General features: G+C 50.5%; 7 protein-coding genes across 7 annotated transcripts; 3 read left to right on the top strand and 4 right to left on the bottom strand.

Annotated features, from left to right (window-relative positions):
- Window positions 1-238: 238 nt before the first annotated feature.
- Window positions 239-2,647, bottom strand: ASPSYDRAFT_141184 (glycoside hydrolase family 127 protein; the record flags this gene model as incomplete). Its single annotated transcript, XM_040841118.1, has 2 exons — window positions 239-2,160; window positions 2,197-2,647. The coding sequence occupies 2 exons, from the start codon at window positions 2,645-2,647 to the stop codon at window positions 239-241; spliced, it is 2,373 nt and encodes a 790-aa protein (XP_040708777.1).
- A 1,028-nt stretch (window positions 2,648-3,675) lies between these two features.
- Window positions 3,676-5,478, bottom strand: ASPSYDRAFT_39759 (MFS transporter). The gene has a single exon (XM_040845958.1). It carries the CDS (start codon window positions 5,436-5,438, stop codon window positions 3,771-3,773), a length of 1,668 nt encoding a protein of 555 aa, XP_040708776.1. The 5' UTR covers window positions 5,439-5,478; the 3' UTR covers window positions 3,676-3,770.
- Window positions 5,479-7,112: 1,634 nt separating this feature from the next.
- Window positions 7,113-8,964, top strand: ASPSYDRAFT_84955 (uncharacterized protein; the record flags this gene model as incomplete). The annotated part of the gene is made up of 5 exons (XM_040851447.1): window positions 7,113-7,349; window positions 7,396-8,565; window positions 8,632-8,750; window positions 8,809-8,892; window positions 8,940-8,964. 5 exons carry the CDS (start codon window positions 7,113-7,115, stop codon window positions 8,962-8,964), a joined length of 1,635 nt encoding a protein of 544 aa, XP_040708775.1.
- Window positions 8,965-9,474: 510 nt separating this feature from the next.
- On the top strand, window positions 9,475-10,914 carry ASPSYDRAFT_26935 (uncharacterized protein; the record flags this gene model as incomplete). Its single annotated transcript, XM_040844335.1, has 1 exon — window positions 9,475-10,914. One exon carries the CDS (start codon window positions 9,475-9,477, stop codon window positions 10,912-10,914), a length of 1,440 nt encoding a protein of 479 aa, XP_040708774.1.
- Window positions 10,915-11,363: 449 nt separating this feature from the next.
- ASPSYDRAFT_1156978 (TauD/TfdA dioxygenase family protein) lies at window positions 11,364-12,897 on the top strand (the record flags this gene model as incomplete). The annotated part of the gene is made up of 10 exons (XM_040840030.1): window positions 11,364-11,507; window positions 11,546-11,597; window positions 11,649-11,758; window positions 11,810-11,976; window positions 12,027-12,195; window positions 12,252-12,349; window positions 12,404-12,525; window positions 12,581-12,659; window positions 12,712-12,738; window positions 12,789-12,897. The coding sequence occupies 10 exons, from the start codon at window positions 11,364-11,366 to the stop codon at window positions 12,895-12,897; spliced, it is 1,077 nt and encodes a 358-aa protein (XP_040708773.1).
- Window positions 12,898-13,075: 178 nt separating this feature from the next.
- On the bottom strand, window positions 13,076-15,777 carry ASPSYDRAFT_84952 (uncharacterized protein; the record flags this gene model as incomplete). Its single annotated transcript, XM_040851446.1, has 6 exons — window positions 13,076-13,300; window positions 13,348-13,377; window positions 13,431-13,490; window positions 13,540-13,794; window positions 13,846-14,164; window positions 14,231-15,777. 6 exons carry the CDS (start codon window positions 15,775-15,777, stop codon window positions 13,076-13,078), a joined length of 2,436 nt encoding a protein of 811 aa, XP_040708772.1.
- Window positions 15,778-16,465: 688 nt separating this feature from the next.
- On the bottom strand, window positions 16,466-17,182 carry ASPSYDRAFT_1156974 (uncharacterized protein; the record flags this gene model as incomplete). Its single annotated transcript, XM_040840029.1, has 1 exon — window positions 16,466-17,182. One exon carries the CDS (start codon window positions 17,180-17,182, stop codon window positions 16,466-16,468), a length of 717 nt encoding a protein of 238 aa, XP_040708771.1.
- Window positions 17,183-17,582: the final 400 nt, after the last annotated feature.

Below are 17,582 nucleotides of genomic sequence, written 5' to 3'. Positions count from 1 at the left end.
CCGAGAATAAACTAGAGAGTAAAATGGCTTATTTGATTCCCTGGATTTGACTGTCACCTATATTTGACAGGAATTACTTATCCATGGATTGACTGGTTGCATAGACCGAAGAGAAGAGACGAGACATGATTCAGTTTCAAGTCGTACTGCTTCACTTGGGCGTTATATTGGAAACAGGAGCAGGTATCCTACTAATAATGCGAATATTGCCTCGCAGATACACTACTAGATCAGGATATCAATCCACAGCAAGCTCCCCCTTCGCCTCTTCAGCTCCAGCGATGATTGCACCCCTCTCCTTAGTGGTATAAACCCCAGCAGCAACAAACGCATCTGCAATGTCAGTGACAGCCTCAACGAAGCTCTCATGGCTACCAAACGGCGCACGATCCCAGACCAAGTCTAGGAAGGTCGGCCCGTCATTACCAGGCGACTCGATCCCTCCAACGGGGACATCATAGTCCGGCAGTCCATCATCACGCTTCTGATTTGGTATTCCTGTATCAACTGAGCCGAATACCACGACCGGCTCAACGCGGCGGAAGTACGAAGATGCTGGACTGTCGTCGCTGATATAGTACGGCCTGATGGTTAAGTTGCCGCTGCTACTACCGGTGCCTGTGCCGGTGGTGAAAAGAGGATCGCCCTGTGCCGTAGTCTCTGTTTGCGTGATGGCCGCGGAGTAGTCCCCGTCGAGCTTCAAATCCTTGTACAGTGACAACTCCTGGAAGCTGCTGTTGCCAGGGCTGCCGAGGATCTGTAGCAGGATAGGCCCCCACATGAGAGACTGCGTGTCTGGACGGTCGAGGGCGCGCTCGACTCTGATGCTAAATGGCATGCGGATCTCAATCTCATCGCCTGTTTTCCAGGTTCGGCTTAGGGATAGATATGTTCCTGGGTCTGCCTCGCCGATTTCGTACTGTTCCCCGTTGAGGGCGACATGGAAGCCCTTACCCACCCAGCCAGGTACGCGGAGTTTGATATCCAGCTTGCCGTCTCCCGTGATTGTCAACTTGACAGTATCTCCGCGAGGGAAGGCTGTCTCCTGTGTAACTTTGAACCCCTTCTCCTCCCAGTTCAGAGTCGACGGCACATACAAGTTAACCCACAACGTCGACCCATCCGCCGAGCGCAGATACACCGTCTCTTGATACTTGGTATGGCTCTCCATCCCCGTCCCACCACAGCAAGTCCCTGTATTCCCATACTCGCGCACTGCACCGGGCGTAAGGGGCTGGAAGTACGTCACCATCGGTTCATCAAGACTATCTTGATCGGCACGCGAACCCGCAATCATATTGAATAGACCACGCTCATAGTTATCCATATACGCCGCATCGTCCGTCTTCTCATGCAGAAACAAATCCCTCGCCAGCTTGAGCATGTTATACGTAGTACAAGTCTCGGCGCCATCAAACTCCATTGCATTCGCGATATTGTCCCTATTCTGGAACAGTTCCGGGTTGTCTGTTGAATTCGGGAATTCCCCACCGGTCCCGCCGTGCGCGAATTGTCGATGGCCTGCTACCCAGGTGTAGAAGTTCCTCGCGGCGCGGTGGTACGCTTCTTCCCCACTGTGTTCGTAGATGCGCATGTAGCCCACGAACTGGGGGACGTGCGTGTTTGCGTGGAGTTGCGCGGCTCTTCGCCGGCCAGGAATCGCATCAGGTCTTACAACGAGGATGTCGTTATCGTCTACCGCTGCACCGAATAGAGACTCCCGATTATCAAATGCCCTTGCTGTATCTAGATGCTGTGCGTCTCCGGTTAACTGGTACACCTCTGAGAAAACCTCGTTCGCACCACCGTACTCCCCCGCGATATGCAAGTCCCACATGTAGTTCAGGTCATCCCTGGTCAGATTCCCGGGGTAGTCAGGGTGATTCATGTCGCCGATGGTCAGAGCAAGATGCGCCCAGTTCGCCATCTCAACCACGATGTCCAGCGCCTGGGTGTTATTCGTGTGGTAGTATGCGTCGAGCAGCCCGCGCATGATCTTATGCTGCGTGTACCACGGCGCCCAGGTATCTGTTTCTGCGTCGGAGCCGTAAATCGCCCAGCGCGGGGGCCCGAGTCTCAGGACTGTGTCTTCGGGGAGAGCACCGAGATAGCCCGGGTGTGTAGGGATCCAGGATGCATTATTATTATTATCGTTGTTGTCTGTTTTAATCGGGCTGCTAATATTTGTTGTTGCACCCTCCATCCGCGCCGTAATGGCCTTTTGACATGCAGCGAGCTCAGTAACCATCCAGTCAAGCTGATCCTTATAAACGTCCGCGTCATCGCCCTGCTCTGCGTAAGCCTGGGAAAGCGCCGTCATGAAATGCCCCGTCCAATGCCCGCTGAGAAGCCCGCCGTCTTCCCACCCGCCTGGGACGGATATACCCTCTGGATTGGGACGGCCGGCTTGATTGTTGAAGAGGATTAGGAAGCGCCGTTCATCGTAGTCGTGGAGGAATGATGTGATGCGGTCGCGCTTTTCCTGGAGGAGGCCGGGGCCCAGGCGGACTTGGTCGAGTCGGAATGGGCGGATTGGTGAGTTTCCTCCTGGGCCGGGGTCGGAGGGGATTATATCGGTATTGGAATTTGGAAGGGCGGTGGCTTGGAGGAGGAGAGTGGTTGATAGGGCCTTGCTGAGCCACGACATGTTGGACTCAGATGATCCAAGCTGGAACGAGCTGCATGTGTTTCTTGATTACCAGCTTCAATGCAGACTGACTGCCGTTTCGATGGACCGTCCTTTATATACAAAGACCACCAGCAATGACAGCCCATATGCCAGTCCCCTAATGTGGGGAATTCCACTGTCTTAACGAAACAGGTTGGCCATCACAATGTAACTGCTTGAGCCGTGGTAGATGGAATCTAATTATCCGGTTGGAGACGATTGACAAGGAACGCGATGAGGGGTAATTATCCCCAGCACGTTCTTCACATTTACTGTTCCTGGAAATAATGGCGGCATGCGTCGGGTCGGATAATAGCGGCTAATACCTTGTCTAGAGCTTTAGGTTTAACCTGGAACTGATGTTGCTGTATATAACATTTGTTTGTCTATTATTCTCCAGGTCAGGGTTAGGACTACCGGATTAGGAAATCTTAACCATACAAGGTATCATTTATAAGCCGGTCGTTTATGGAGTGGATGACGCTGTGGAAGTTGTTTATAGATATCGTAGTCAAGCCAGATACTCGTACTGGAGCAGTATAGGACGGCTGATGCTGGTCGAATTGCACTGGTAATGGTACCATCAGGACAGAAAGAGTGATATTAATACAACACCTATTAAAGAGATTTTATAGTACAGCTATTCATATCACTAAGTTGGCCTCCATTCCGGTTCTATCCCGGTATACCCCGGTAGCTGCACTATAGCAGATCGATCACTGAGTTCGCCCAGATTTCCGCGTCGATCCTATAGTTTAAAGCAAGAGACTATTGGAATAAGTGTATCTGTGACCGCAACCGTCAAGCCGTCACAGACGCTGACTTCCACTCTAACGAGGTGAATCTCAACACCAGATCTGCTGTGGTGATCAACAATGCTCTTTGAACATCTGGGGCCCAGACCCATGCGATCGGCAATGGTGGATCGATGGTTCAGCTGGAGGCCAATGGCTTGAATATTCCCATTTTGTGAGTCGGAGCCTAGGAGACGATTTCAAATGTGTTGTGTGCGGTACTATGGTATATGAACGACATTAGTCTATATCGTGTTATTACTTAATCTAGGGTATTATATCTATAAATCGCAGCTAGTAAATCATCGCTAGACAGACTCCTTTCCACCCTCCATTTGTTGTTTTTGCTGTTGTTGTTGTTGCTGCTGCTGCTGCGTCGTCTCTACTTGTGTATTCCCCAGCAAACGCTGCATAAACGCCTCGGCCTCACTCGCATACTTCGACCTCCTCCTAATCCTTGACCCAAACCTATAAAGCAAAAAGGGAATAGGCGCACAAGCCAGCGCCAAAAACGCCGGGACAGACGCTCCCCAATGAATCCCTAGATCCTCAAACATATAGCCCGTGAAAAGCGGAAAGGCCGCGCCAAAAGTCGACCGGAGCAGCGTATTCGCAGCCACCACGGACGCCGCATAGATCGTGTAAGTGTCGACCAGGTAGTTCGAAACAGGGAGGAAGACGAGGGGCATGCCGAAGCCGAAGGGAACCCCAGCGGCGATGGAGGACATCCAATGCACGGAAGGACTATTTGTCCAGGCGAACCAGAACAGGCCGACGGGGAGGGCGATGGCGCCGATGAAGGTGCTTCGGAGGCGTTCTTCTGGAGGCAGACGGCCGGTGGGTGAGGCGAGGGTTTTCTTCTTATACTGGAAGTAGACGGGGAACATGTATGCGGCTGCGAGGAGGATTCCGACGAGGATGCCGAGGAAGGAGAGGCCGCCGATGCTCTCGGACCAGCCGCGGGCTTGCTGGAAGACGATGGGGTAGGCGGCGAATTGCAGATAGAGGATGCCGTAGACGATGGCGACATAGAGGCAGAGGAGGAAGACTATGGGTTCGCTGAAGAGAAACAGCCATGGGCGGGAGAGGGCGGTGCCGAGGGTCTTGTATAGAGATATGCTGCTCTTATCCGAGGCGCTGCGGTAGCGATTGCCCGTGATTTGCTGCAGTCTCTGGGCTCGTGCTTGAAGTAGTACAGGGGCGTATGTCTCGGGGAGCAGGAAGATGAGGCCCGTCACCAGGACAGCAGTGAAGATGGCGAGGACGCCCTCCACCCAGCGCCAGCCGATGTTCTCCGAGATGAAGCCTCCAATGATGGGTCCTAGAGTCGGGCCTAGAAACGGTGCTGTAGCGAACATGCCCATGGCCAGCCCCCGGGTGGTCGCAGGGAAGATATCCGCAATGACACCTCCGGGAAGAGCCATGCCCGAGGAGCCCATACTACCGGCCAGAAAGCGCAGGATGAGCAGGCTCTCTGTATTCGTCACCCCGGCCGTGGCCGCAGTGAACGCAGTGAAGAACACCATGCTGATAATGTAAATCCAGCGTCGGCCGTAGATTTCGCTCAGAGGCGCCCAGATGAGAGGGCCCAGAGCGAACCCGAGCACGTACAGAGAAATGCCTACATATGCGACCACTTTAGAGAAGTGGAAATACTCGATGATTTCGATGATGCCCCCTGAATAGGCGGAGGACACCAGGGCCGCAGCCAATGCAGCCAGCGAGATGAGCACTGTGAGGAGCCATTTGAAGGGTTCTGATAGGAGTTGCGGGTTTCGGGGGTCGCCAGGGATCCAGGTTATCACGTAGGGGTCGTCAGCTGTGCCAGAACCAGGGTACGGATGGTCGATGACTGCCTGGTTGATCGCGCCCTGGTCGAAGAGAAGCCGTGAGAAGGGGATCTCAGTCGGCGCCGTCTCTTTTCTCGTCGACATGGAGGACACCGACGTGGTGACGGGGCTGTGAACGCCGGCCATAAAGGAGTATTATGGGCAAATCTCGAAGTTTCAGAAATCGGAAGATCCTGTTTTCGATAACCAGCTGAATGAGCAAGGACGAATAAAAGAATGTTGGAACGTTAGAATCCCTTGCAGCTGCATGTTTTTGCCCTAACATCTCAGCCCTGACGAGGGTGGATCGACTGCAGATCCTGGATATCTGGCCCGCAACCAGCCACGCTTGACGTAAAGGGCTGCGGCTGGATGCTAAATGCTGAATGCTGATCGAGGTCCAGATGGGTTTTATGAATCGTGAATCGTGATCGCGATCGTGCCCCCAGTTGACGCCTACCACTTATGAGTTATGTACCACTGAGCATTAACAGTGGATCAAAACATCTCAAGATCAGCATTCATGCACGATATTCCGATTAGCAGTTGAACGCCAGATGGAGCGGTTAATAAGGCAAGGATCGGACCAAGTGGTGTTTTATTTACTGGGTAATGGCCGAATTTGGATTTGATATCATAAACCTGCAAATATAATTATTGCGCACCCCTTTTCACCGAACATGTCACCTTCGCCATTCATCGTCACAGAACATACTTCAGGCTGTCAGTACACCCGGGAATACCCTCGGACAACAAGCACCCATGATGTCCTATTAAAACTCGTAACCAAAAAATACACGCCGGTCAATAACCAAATCCACAACCGGGCGATGTCACCCCCGTCGCATCCACTGGGACTGGCTCCGTAATGGTGAGTTCTTGAATAGTATATACTATGTGATCCTTGCTAAACCAGCAATATCTACGAAGACTACGAGCCACCACGGGAAGAGTTTCTTGGACAAAGCGAAAGGATGGATTCTGTTCGCGAACCCTTTCCACCAGGCTGCTAGCGGGATGTACAATGAAAGAGTACCTAGGAAAACGACCGTAAAACCAGCTACCTTAGATCGGTAACAGGGCTCGTCTGTAAAAGACAGAGCTGGATCTCGAAGGGCCAAGGGATTGCTGGAGATTGCTGAGATGCATCCGAGGGCAAAGACAGCCAGCCCTTAGTCGAGATGTAGCACTCCGTATTCATGAGGTCGGTCTATAGTTGACTGCTGTGGAGCAAAGCTTGGACTCCCAACATGCTTGGAAGTATCTAACTAGTAAAATGACAATAATCGACTTATCCGATCTCCTAACACCGACAGTCGGCGATAGCAATCGCACCATCACTCACCATCGTTGCCCTATATGTCGCGACCTGCCAGCCCTCCAGGCCAGCCACAACACAACCATCCAATGGCACTTGACAAATTCTTCTTCGCGAGATAAACCTTTTTGACGACATGTCCAGTCGCAATGAATGTCGAATACAAAGCTGGAGATTGGCGGGTGGTAACCGGTAAGCCATGCCAAGCTGCGATGGCGTGTCTAACCGTCTGGTGGTGCAAGACGTCCAAAGTAAGAGGTGCTTGTTTCTCCGCGGATGAGGTGCTTGAAGACCTAAGCACTTTTAAGGTGGTTATAGCGCTAGACGAGGTCCAGATGGATTTGCTATTCCGTTCTTGTCTCCCACACTAGATACCTGTAGCGTAGACTGGTGCGCGTTCGCGCCATTATCTCATTTGCTTTGAAAGGCACGACATTCGACAGGGGTATTTAGTTAGAGCGGCCCCCAAGAATCCATGATTGTACCGTTTTCAAAGACTAAACATGGAGGGACCAAAGAGTGTACCCATTTCTACAGCGGAGATTCCTGACTCTCGCCGCGTCAGTGATACCGACGACTCGGACAGGGAGAACCTGAGCCAGACTCGCCTGAAGGAGAGCACGTTCAACTCGACAGAGGATCCTCGCTTTTACCGACCGATCGATAGCTATGAGGGACTGCATCGCTGGGATCCGTACTTTGACTGGACGGAGGACGAGGAGAGGAAGATCGTGCGCAAGGTAGGCTTCCACGATCTGAACCTTCTATGATATACTGACATTGCAGATTGACCTGCGAGTCTGTACCTTTGCCTGCGTGACCTTCTTCGCCCTGCAGCTGGACCGTGGAAACATTGGCCAGGCCCTTGCAGATACTCTGTTAGAAGACCTGAACATGACCAGCAATGACTACAACACCGGCCAGACCATCTTCCTCTGCTGCTTCCTCTTCGCCGAGATGCCCTCCCAGCTGATATCCAAGCGTCTGGGCCCCGACCGCTGGATCCCAATCCAGATGGTCGCATGGAGTCTCGTCGCAGCCTGCCAGGCCTTCCTGAAAACGCGAGAAGCATATCTAGGCCTACGCGCCCTCCTCGGCCTCCTCGAGGGCGGCTTCATCCCAGACACAATCCTCTTTCTATCTTTCTTCTACAAATCCAGCGAGTTGCCCAAACGCCTCACCTGCTTCTGGGTCTCGTACACCCTCACCGGCATCATCGGCGCCTTCCTCGCCTTTGGTTTCCTGCACATCAAAGACTCCTCCGGCGGGGGCTCCTGGCGCTACCTCTTCGCATACGAAGGCCTCATCACGGGAGTCATTGGCATCATCGCCGCCTTCTGGATGCCGGCCTCCCCCACGCAAACCAAGGGCGGATTCCGCGGCAAGGACGGCTGGTTCACCGAGCACGAGGAGAAAATCATGGTGAATCGAGTTATCCGCGATGATCCCAGCAAGGGCAGCATGCACAATCGACAGGCCGTCACCCCGCGTCTCCTCTGGCACTCCCTGAAGGACTACCACATGTGGCCGATCTACCTCCTCGGTCTGGTCTGGATGATCCCCACCACGCCCGCGCAGAACTATCTCACCCTGCAGCTGCGGTCGCAGGGGTTCACGACGTTTCAGACGAATCTGCTGACGATTCCATCTGCCGTTGTTTCCATTATCACAATGGTGGTGACGACCTGGGCCGCGGAACGCACGAACCAGCGGCTGCTGTTGGGCGTCGGCGTCGAGATCTGGTGTCTCGTTTTGTTGATTGCGCTGGAGACGTTACCTGAGCGGAGCATGCCGTGGCCAAGATGGGCGATTCTGACGCTCCTTGTTGGTGCGCCGAGTGTGCATCCTGTTGTGGTGGCGCTGACGTCGCGCAATGCGGGCTCGGTGCGCACGCGCACTGTTGCGAGCGCGCTGTATAACATGTCTGTGCAGGTTAGCAGTATAGCTGGTGCTAATGTATGTTTTTATCTACCTCGATCACTGACAAGTTAGACGGTTTGGGAGGGGAACTGACTGCGACAGGTCTACCGCACAGAAGACGCGCCGTACTATAAACAGGGCAACAGGGTGCTCATTGGGCTTGCAGTGGCCAGTATGTTCCTGTTTACTGCGGCGAAGCTTTACTATGACTGGCGGAATAGGTATGTCTCCCTCTTCTGTTCTTGGTATTAGTACTAATATTTTGGGTAAACTGTTCAGGCAAAATGCTGCCAAGTGGAACGCCTTGACGAGCGAGCAGAGAGAGGCTTATCTGCGTGAGAACTCGGTTATGAACAATGAACGGTGAGCCTAGTTCCAGAGTTCAGGGTGGTCAGAGCTAATATGTGCAGGATTGATTTTACATTCGCGTCGTAGTGGCTTTGTGGAATCAAGATGGACACTGCGATACTTCTATGTAGACTTCTACAGACTTCCACAGTTAACTACGGTGAATAAAATCCAAGACATAAACATCGGACATGTTTCACTCGAAGGAGAGAGAATAAGCCGATTATTGCCTGACAATTGCGTCAAGGGTGCTTAAATGAGGCTATACAGCTGATAAGCTTAGTGGGCTAAACCTACAAGCCTACAACCAGGTGCATGCCCCATTATTCGAACTTCTGCGAGTATCACGCCAGAGGATGTAAACATGTACTGTAGCATCTCGACATCTTACGCTGTATTTTCTACTATCCTGCCGCGTCTCACGCACTCACCGTGGAGTCGGTCCCAATTGCGCCATCAGCGACTCCAACCATGCCATACAAAACGCACTACAATGACTCGCTTCAAAAAGCCCATTTAAATACTATATTACCCATCGGTCGCAGGCGCGCAAGCTTAATTCCCATTCAAAATTGAAATTGTCTCAGAGAAACAGGCATGGCACCGCGCTACAACACCATCGCCGTAATCGGCACCGGTCCCTCAGGAATATCAACAGTCAAAGCCCTCGTCGACGAAAACACCTTTTCACGAATCCGCGTCTTCGAGCGGCGCGACCGAGTCGGCGGCCTCTGGCACTACGATCCCATCCCAGACGTCTTTCCAACCCCAGGCGCCCCGGATATCCGCAACGAAATCCCAGACTCGCTGCCGACATTCACGGCTCCCATTGCGGAAGATAAGACGGCTCGGACGGGCATTCATGAGGCGCTGGATAGCAACGTCGGTGAGCATGCGATGTCCTTTACGCATACGCCATTCCCGGTGGTGAACTCGGCGGTCTCGGTGAGGCAGCTTGGACGAAATAACCCCAGTAGGCCGTTTCGGGTTGTGGCGGGGTATCTAGAGGATCTTGCGCGGCCGTATCTGGATTTGATATCGTTTAGCACGGCTGTGGAACGGGTTGAGAAGGTTGCTGCAGGTAACAAGTGGAGGGTTACGCTGCGGCAGAAGGGCCATTACCACCGGGATCAGCCCGCGGAGTACTGGTGGCAGGAGGAGTTTGATGCGGTGGTTGTGGCGTCGGGACACTATAATGTGCCTCTGATTCCGGAGGAGATCGAGGGGCTGGATGCGGCGTTCAAGGCAAGGCCAGGCAGCTTTGAGCACTCGAAGAGCTTCCGGTCTGTGAATGACTATGTGGATAAAAGGGTTGTTATAGTAGGGGGGAATATCTCGTCTGCGGACCTTGTCGCGGACTTGCATGCCGTTGTGAAGGACTCGTTATATCTCTCGCAGCGGCACGAGAATGAGCTGCTGCGCAATGTCTTTTCCCTGCCAGGAGTCGAGAATAAGCCTGGGGTTACTCGAGTTGATGCAGTGACTGATGGTGGTGGTGGTGGTGTTAAGGTCACCTTTAGCGATGGAACATCCGTGCAGGATATCGACAAGGTCATCTTTGCGACAGGATACAGACTCGTCTACCCATTTCTCGTGCCAGACCCCGTTACTCCCAGCAACCGCGTTGCCGGGTTCTACCAGCACATCTTCAAGATTGGAGATCCGTCTCTGGCCCTTGTCGGCCAGGTCCGCGGGGCTCTCAGTTTCCGGGTCTACGAGTACCAGGCTGTTGCAGTGGCGCGTTACTTTGCAAATACCAATGCGAAGCCTCTTCCCAGTCCCCGGGAGCAGGATCAATGGGAGGTGGAACGGCTGAAGTATAAAGGGCCAACTGCTCTGTTCCATGAAATCAAGCCGGATTTCAAGGAATACTTTGAGTATCTGCGGGAATTCTCAGGGCCACCGGCAAAGGGGACAAGGGGATATGCATTGCCTGTGTTTGAGGATTCGTTGCCAGAGTTAGGGTTTGCCATTCTGCAGTTGAAGGACAAGTACTGGCAGAAGCTCAAGGCTGGTGGAGTGCAGGCCAAGTTATGAGTATCCATATAAACCTAGTTGATTGGCTCACCAGTATCTTATACTTAGGTAACTGTACTATAGTCTTTCCGGGTTTTGAATGGTTGATGGCGATCATCCCAGGGATTACGCCATGTACATCCAGTATCATCATATCGGCCTTTGCAGCATAACTTCCCTATCGCCGACTGTCGGTCTAACATGAGGACTTGGTAGAGTACTAACAGGCTATGCAAAAAGCTGTCACTTGAATCTGCCAGCATTAAAAATTATGTTGCAATATGTCGTCAGTGAGGGGTTGTAATGCTTCCAAAGTATGGAGTACTGACTCATGAATTTCAGTATTATTCAGAGTGTCATTCAGGATTAGATGGTGCAATAGTATTGGAATGAAATATAAGACGTGCTGACCTTCAGGAAAAGAAACACTTTATACTCCCTGAGCAAGATATCCCACCTATACAACAGCCATGGCTCCATCAGTCGAAGTCACCACCCCAACTCCCGCTCCCCTCGATACAAAAGTCGAAGCCCAAAAGGCTGCGGCTAGTTCTGGCCATATCCGCGAGCCCCTGAAGTACTCCGGCTCGCTGGATGAATACAAAAGCTTCGACGTCACCCCTATTATCGGACGGGAGTTCCCAACGTCCAGCTTGTTGATATAATAAACGACGAGCAGAAGCTCCGTGATCTGGCCATTACCGGTAGGTTGATCCAGTAATTCAACGGGAGTAACTATACTAAAACAAAAATAGTCTCTCGCCGCGGTGTCGTCTTCTTCCGGAACCAGAGCATCAACTCAGATGACCAGAAGATTCTCGGTCAGAAACTGGGTGAATTGACAGGAAAGCCTGCTACATCGAAGGTTGACTATCTCAAACTCCCAGAGCCTCAGCTGGTACTGACCTGAGACAAGCTCCATCGCCACGCCGTGAACAACGCCGGTCGAAAACTCACCGTCAACGAACACGGCAAACTCGACGACGAAATCTCCGTCATCTCCTCAGAGACAAACAGGAAGTACTATGGGGATCGATTCGTGAACAACGCGCGCCATCTCGCCAGTGAAGGGTGGCATGCTGAGTACATATACCTACCATCCTTGCAAAGAGATTCAATGTTAATCGGTGTAGCATCACCTTCGAGAGAGTCCCCTCGGACTATGCAATCCTGAAAATCACCCATACCCCAGAAGACCAGACTGGTGGCGACACACTCTGGGCATCTGGGTATGAAGTCTACGACAGGCTCTCGCAGCCAATCCAGGCACTGGCGGATACTCTAAAGGCAACTCATCATCAGGTACGTAAACCTAAGCATTGAGTCATCCGCTGCTAAAAAAAAAAAATACATTATAGCCCTCCTTCAATAACATTGCCAAAGAGCACGGAATCGAACTTATCGACGGGGACAGAGGAGCACCTGAGAATACCGGCTTCGATTTCAAAGCTAGCCAGCGAGTGAACCCCAACTTTCCACAGTAATAGATAGATATTGACATTGAGGATAGCCCCCTCGTCCGCACAAACCCCGTCACAGGCTGGAAGAGTCTCTTCGGGGCAGCAGGCCAAGTAGACAACGGGTGGATCGAAGGCGTAACGAAGCGCGAGAGCGAGATCCTGAAGAAATACTGTAAGTCTCGAGATAATTCAAACAATTCAGATTGCAATACTGATATATATACCAGTCCGACAACTCATCTCCGAGAACCACGATCTGCAAGTCCGGTTTAAGTGGGGGACAAATGACCTGGCTATTTGGGATAAGTAAGTCAACTTACTGTTATTATAACTTCTAGGTGTAACTAATATGGTCCAGCCGCTCTGTTTTCCACACTGCTACGAAGTGAGTAACTTATATAGCTATGTTCGAACATATGAGCTAATGTACTGCAGTGACTATGATGGAAAGCGACAAGGCAACCGCGTAGTATCGCTTGGAGAAGTACCATACTACGACCCTGCATCCAAGTCTAGACGTGAGGCGTTGGCAGCTGAAGCTTGATATCAGGCTTTAATATTCATGATCGATAATTCGCTAATATCTTATAATTCTTCAATACTCTATTACCTGCACAGAATGCCAGACCATCAGATATCTTGTGATCTCGCCAAGTGCCTGGACTACACATCACCATGAGAGAGTAAACTAAGAAAATGTATTAGACAGTTTAAATCCACTGTCACACAGCAGACCTAGAACGCCTAGTCCGGGCCACCTTACGGCGATTTAGGAACCTAGAACCATCTGGCAGATCCCAATTTCCTGAGTTCGCAGGGAGCCATATTCCCGTGAATGGATAATAGTAGATACCGAATGTCACAAGGAAAGACGCCCCGGCAAAAAGAAGATACCAGCGCCAGTCTGGATTGTTTTCGAGTGCGTTGACGTTCATGCCAAAGAGAGACTAAACTGTATCAGCGTGTTATGAGACAAGATAGACAGGGGGAGTACCGCAGAGAACATCAATGGCAAGTAAACAAACTGTTCTATATCAGTATCATAAACAGGTATAAACGAACATAGAGAGACTGTACTGTGACGAGAGTGATTCTTCGAATGGTGGCGGCTTCGTTGATTGAGGCACGAGCGAATTGCTATATAGACTGTCAGCGTCGTAGTAATAAAAGTGTGCGCCAGATTTACCAATTGCAGAATACCTGTTGTTACTTGCTCGAACTGATCCAGCTGCTTTATGTTAGTTTGTTGAATGCGGCCAACACTCTCCTTCAGATCCGTAGCAGGACGTCCGAAGTCTCTGCAGTATCTGAGGATTTCCTTTCTGACAACCTCGGCATGGAGCGACAAGGCTGCACGAAGCTGTGCAAGGTAGAAATAATCCTTCTCAAGCTCGTTGAATAATATTGATCTCGATGAGTTGGGGGATTGGCCATTCAGTCTCTGTGGGCAGTTAGCATGATCTATCTCTTCCTTTATAGAACCAAGACATACGTTCAATATCATCTTTTGATCAACACCCGCACATATGCCTTGCCACTGTGTGGTGAGCTCCTCCAGGAATTTGTTTAAGAAGTCCGACTCATCATGTGGAAGCCATACTCTAGCCAGCGTGCTGCCATACAATACCCTACCCGGCTCTCCGTTTTCTGTGATTTCCGTGGTCCATTCGATACCCAAATGTCCCTCATTCTCTCCATCTCTGACAGGAAATCCAAGTGAAATGTGGTACCTTCGCCACTGCCGGCTGCAGCAGCTGTACGGTCCAGATGGACGGAGGGCCTGTGCTCGACCATCGCAGGTGCTTTGGTCCCTGTGTACACTATCTCCATCAGCCTATAGTTATAGTTGCGGCATGGAGTATGGATCAACAACACACAGTATGCTTGCCTCCGAATCAATTCTATCATCGCCTGGGCAGCATGGGAACAGCATGATTCCGTCCAAATCTTTGAATTCAAACTCGATCCCCCCATTTTCCCCACGCTTTACAAGCAACCCAGACTCCGTACCTGCTAGGGTATGACTCTGAGACGCGGTATGCATGGCATTCATCATAAACCAGTCTTCTTTCTGCATTGTGAGACGTTCCAAGTTCGCGCCATCTGAGAGAAGAAGACGCATAGTTAGCGGCATTCCCTGTGCCCTTTGCAGTGCGGTCCTCTGTCGCCCATCCAGCTGGTTGATGTCTTTCAGTCTTTTGCCACGCTCTGGGTCGAGAATAATTTCAAGTAGTTTTCCAGCCGTATCGTCGTTTGTATTTTCCAGGACGTAGTGAAGCAGAGGACGGCCCTTGTTAAGCTCCCGATTGACATCGTACCCTAGCTCTAGCAACCTTCTAAGTAGGTCAAAAGCGCGATCGTCATGTTGACTATCGCTGATTAACTTTTTAAAGGTGGACTTGTCTGCTTCCATTAACGCCTTTGCAATCTCTGTTTTGTTCTCTACCAAGGCGACTTGCAAAGGAGTGGTGCCGTCTCTATTTGGTGCATCTGCCTGAATTCCTCTTATCTTCAGGATCGTCCTGATGACTTTTCCTTCGTCGCGCCGAGATGCATGAGATAACAAGGTGAGTCCATCATTTGTATGATACTGGTTCAGCGTCTCCGGGTCCACATGCATATTGCCTTTCTCAAATGATTGTGGGTCACCACCCCAGGTTCTGTCGTGTGCTTGTTTCCAGATGAGGATCTTTGCCACTATCTTTTTCTGTCTCTCCTCACTCTCGCTCTGTAGGAGCCAGTACAGAGGCGTCCGTCCGTGCTGATCATGATCATCGTAATAATGGCCTGTATTGAGAAGCAGATTAATGGCCCAATTCTGCTTGTTGAGAACGGCAATGGACAGTGGTGACCGGCCCTCATCGTCTCGAGAGGTAAATGCCTCTGGGACCAAGCTGGAAGAATTCCTGCAGAACCACTCCACCACATTGGTATAACCGAGCTGCACTAAATGTGCTAAAGGTATCGCACCTTCATATCTCCTTGACATGTCGACTCCGTTCTCAATAAGAAGTCGTATGAGGCTGTCGAGATTAAGTTTTTCCCCTACTTTTCCAATCCACAAAAGCGTTTTGACCATATCATTTCTTGGTATCTGTTTTGTCTGTAATAGGCGTTGTACAGATCTTATTTGAGTGTACTCTGCTGCGCGAGAAAGAGCCGTGAGACCATCGTGGGTTTTGGCAAACAGGATACCTGGGTCATACTTCAATATCAATTTCAACACCGATGCCCAGTCACTGTCGTCCAAGTGTTCCGCAAGTGGCCACGCTATCAAAAGTTCCTCCTCAAATTCAGAATGCAGACTGAATGTTTTGCTCTGAAGCATTTCTTCGACGACATTCCAATCCCCTTTTTGGCAGGCTGCCACAACCTTTGACGCATGAGATCCGGGGGCAATGGTTGGCTTGGGTCTATACCACATGTTCACTTTATATCCCAACTGTCTAAAATAAGTGATAATAGGAGAGCTTGAATTGAATCAGAGAGAGTGAGAAGGTAAAGGATGAATGACGGGCTTTCCCTGATTTATAACTCATTACGCGCCTGGTCAGAAAGAAGCAACCATGCAGGAGCTTCAGCCTCATGGGATAATCCTTTAATTGGAAGGATGTAACGACAAGGGTTCCTCGAATAGTAAGCGAGTCCCAAGAAGCGCCGAAACGCTGGCTGTGGGCGCCACGTCACACTGCATAAGTGTCCAGGATAGGCTGGTTGCATACAAGGCTGAGGATCTGGCTGAGGATTCTGATAGTAGCCTTGAGATATGATCATGAGTCTCTTAGAGTATTGCGGCACCATGATGGTCTCTTAAAAATATTTACAGTTCCGTATTATGTAGTCTTCCGTCTAAGGGAGGTGGACTGTGGCAGAAAATACAAACATATAGACAGTAAAGAGACCCGAAATAAATTTACAATCTTAAACAAACGAGTATAATAAATTTAGTTGATTGATTCAAAGTTGGAAGCTATACGCAATGTCTAGATACCAGATAATGCGTACGGGCAAGTATGTATTCCGTAAACTCGAACAAAACAAGCAGAAGATTAAATAGAAAGAAAAACAAAGGTAAAGGGTAAAAGAAAGAGATCAAGAAACAAGAACCGAACTCATGCACCAGGCACAGTACTGGCTCTAGAAATCGCCCTAGAAGAATCCGCAGACGTGATCTCTGCCAGCTCATCCAGCATCCCCAATGCACGCTTGATAGCCCTAGCCCCGACTGTCACCGGGAGGATTCTCTCCCTGGCACATCTAGTCAGAAGCTTGCAAGCAAACGCCCTGGACTCCCTCTCCTCAATGCTGTTATAAATGTCCACAAACGTATCATACGCATCGGCCCTCATGAACCCAACCCACAGCTTCTGGGTCATCCTGTCGCACTTCTGGAGATGATCCTCTCCATCCATATCAAACGCAGGCCGCTGCTGCTTTTCATTGACATTCTTCACCCCGGTCTCGTCGATACCGACATTAACCGTATAAAAAGTCCTGCAACGATTCTCCTCCCTTCCTCTTTCATGTAAGATAACTTCACAGTCACAGTCATTGTCGTGGTAAGGTGTCTTTGGCACGCCGAGAAAGACATCGTAGTCTCCGTGCGCGGGCTTCGACCCGGCGGCTTCTTTGGCCTGTTCGATTTTCCGCGCCTTTTCGAAATGGCTGCCTATCTGTTGGACTGTGTCATGGTAAAGCTGCACCGTGTCTTGGTCTTCCGTTGGGGAGCTGTATTCCTCGCTTGTGTCAAGTTCGAGGGTCTCGGCGAGGGCTTCGCCCAGCGCTCGCAGTTGTTCGTGGTAGTACAACTTTCCTTTGGTGCAAGACATGATGGAGGACTAGAGAAGTACTTCTTAAAGATGGTGGTTGGGAAGACGTATCTCTACGGTTGAAGCGTACCCTATTTATAGCCGTTTTTGCAGCTTCAGCATAATGATGATTGTACTCTGGTAGACACATTATCTTATTATTACCATTCACTGCTTACTCTTTCTATAATATTAGAGTAACCAAAGGCTCCATTAATGGCCGAGGTACAGCAATAAAACTAAAAAGTTATCTATCAAAGAACAAATGGTCATTGTACTTTATAAACGAAACATCCGATACAACTTGCATGATTTATAGAAGTACACCTGTTAACTAAAATGGAAGTAATACTGTCTCTCATACTCCTACTTCTACTTTTACTAATTCAAGTCCAAAGGTTCAATGATGAAATTTTTATTA

The sequence above is a fragment of the Aspergillus sydowii genome (genome assembly GCF_001890705.1).
Source record: "Aspergillus sydowii CBS 593.65 unplaced genomic scaffold ASPSYscaffold_1, whole genome shotgun sequence".
In the NCBI taxonomy this organism is placed as follows: domain Eukaryota; kingdom Fungi; phylum Ascomycota; class Eurotiomycetes; order Eurotiales; family Aspergillaceae; genus Aspergillus; species Aspergillus sydowii.
This window is presented reverse-complemented; position numbering and strand designations above follow the sequence as displayed.

Coding starts and splice junctions, on each gene's coding strand:
- ASPSYDRAFT_39759 (XM_040845958.1), bottom strand. CDS start 5,438: ATGGCCGGCGTTCACAGCCCCGTCACCACGTCGGTGTCCTCCATGTCG.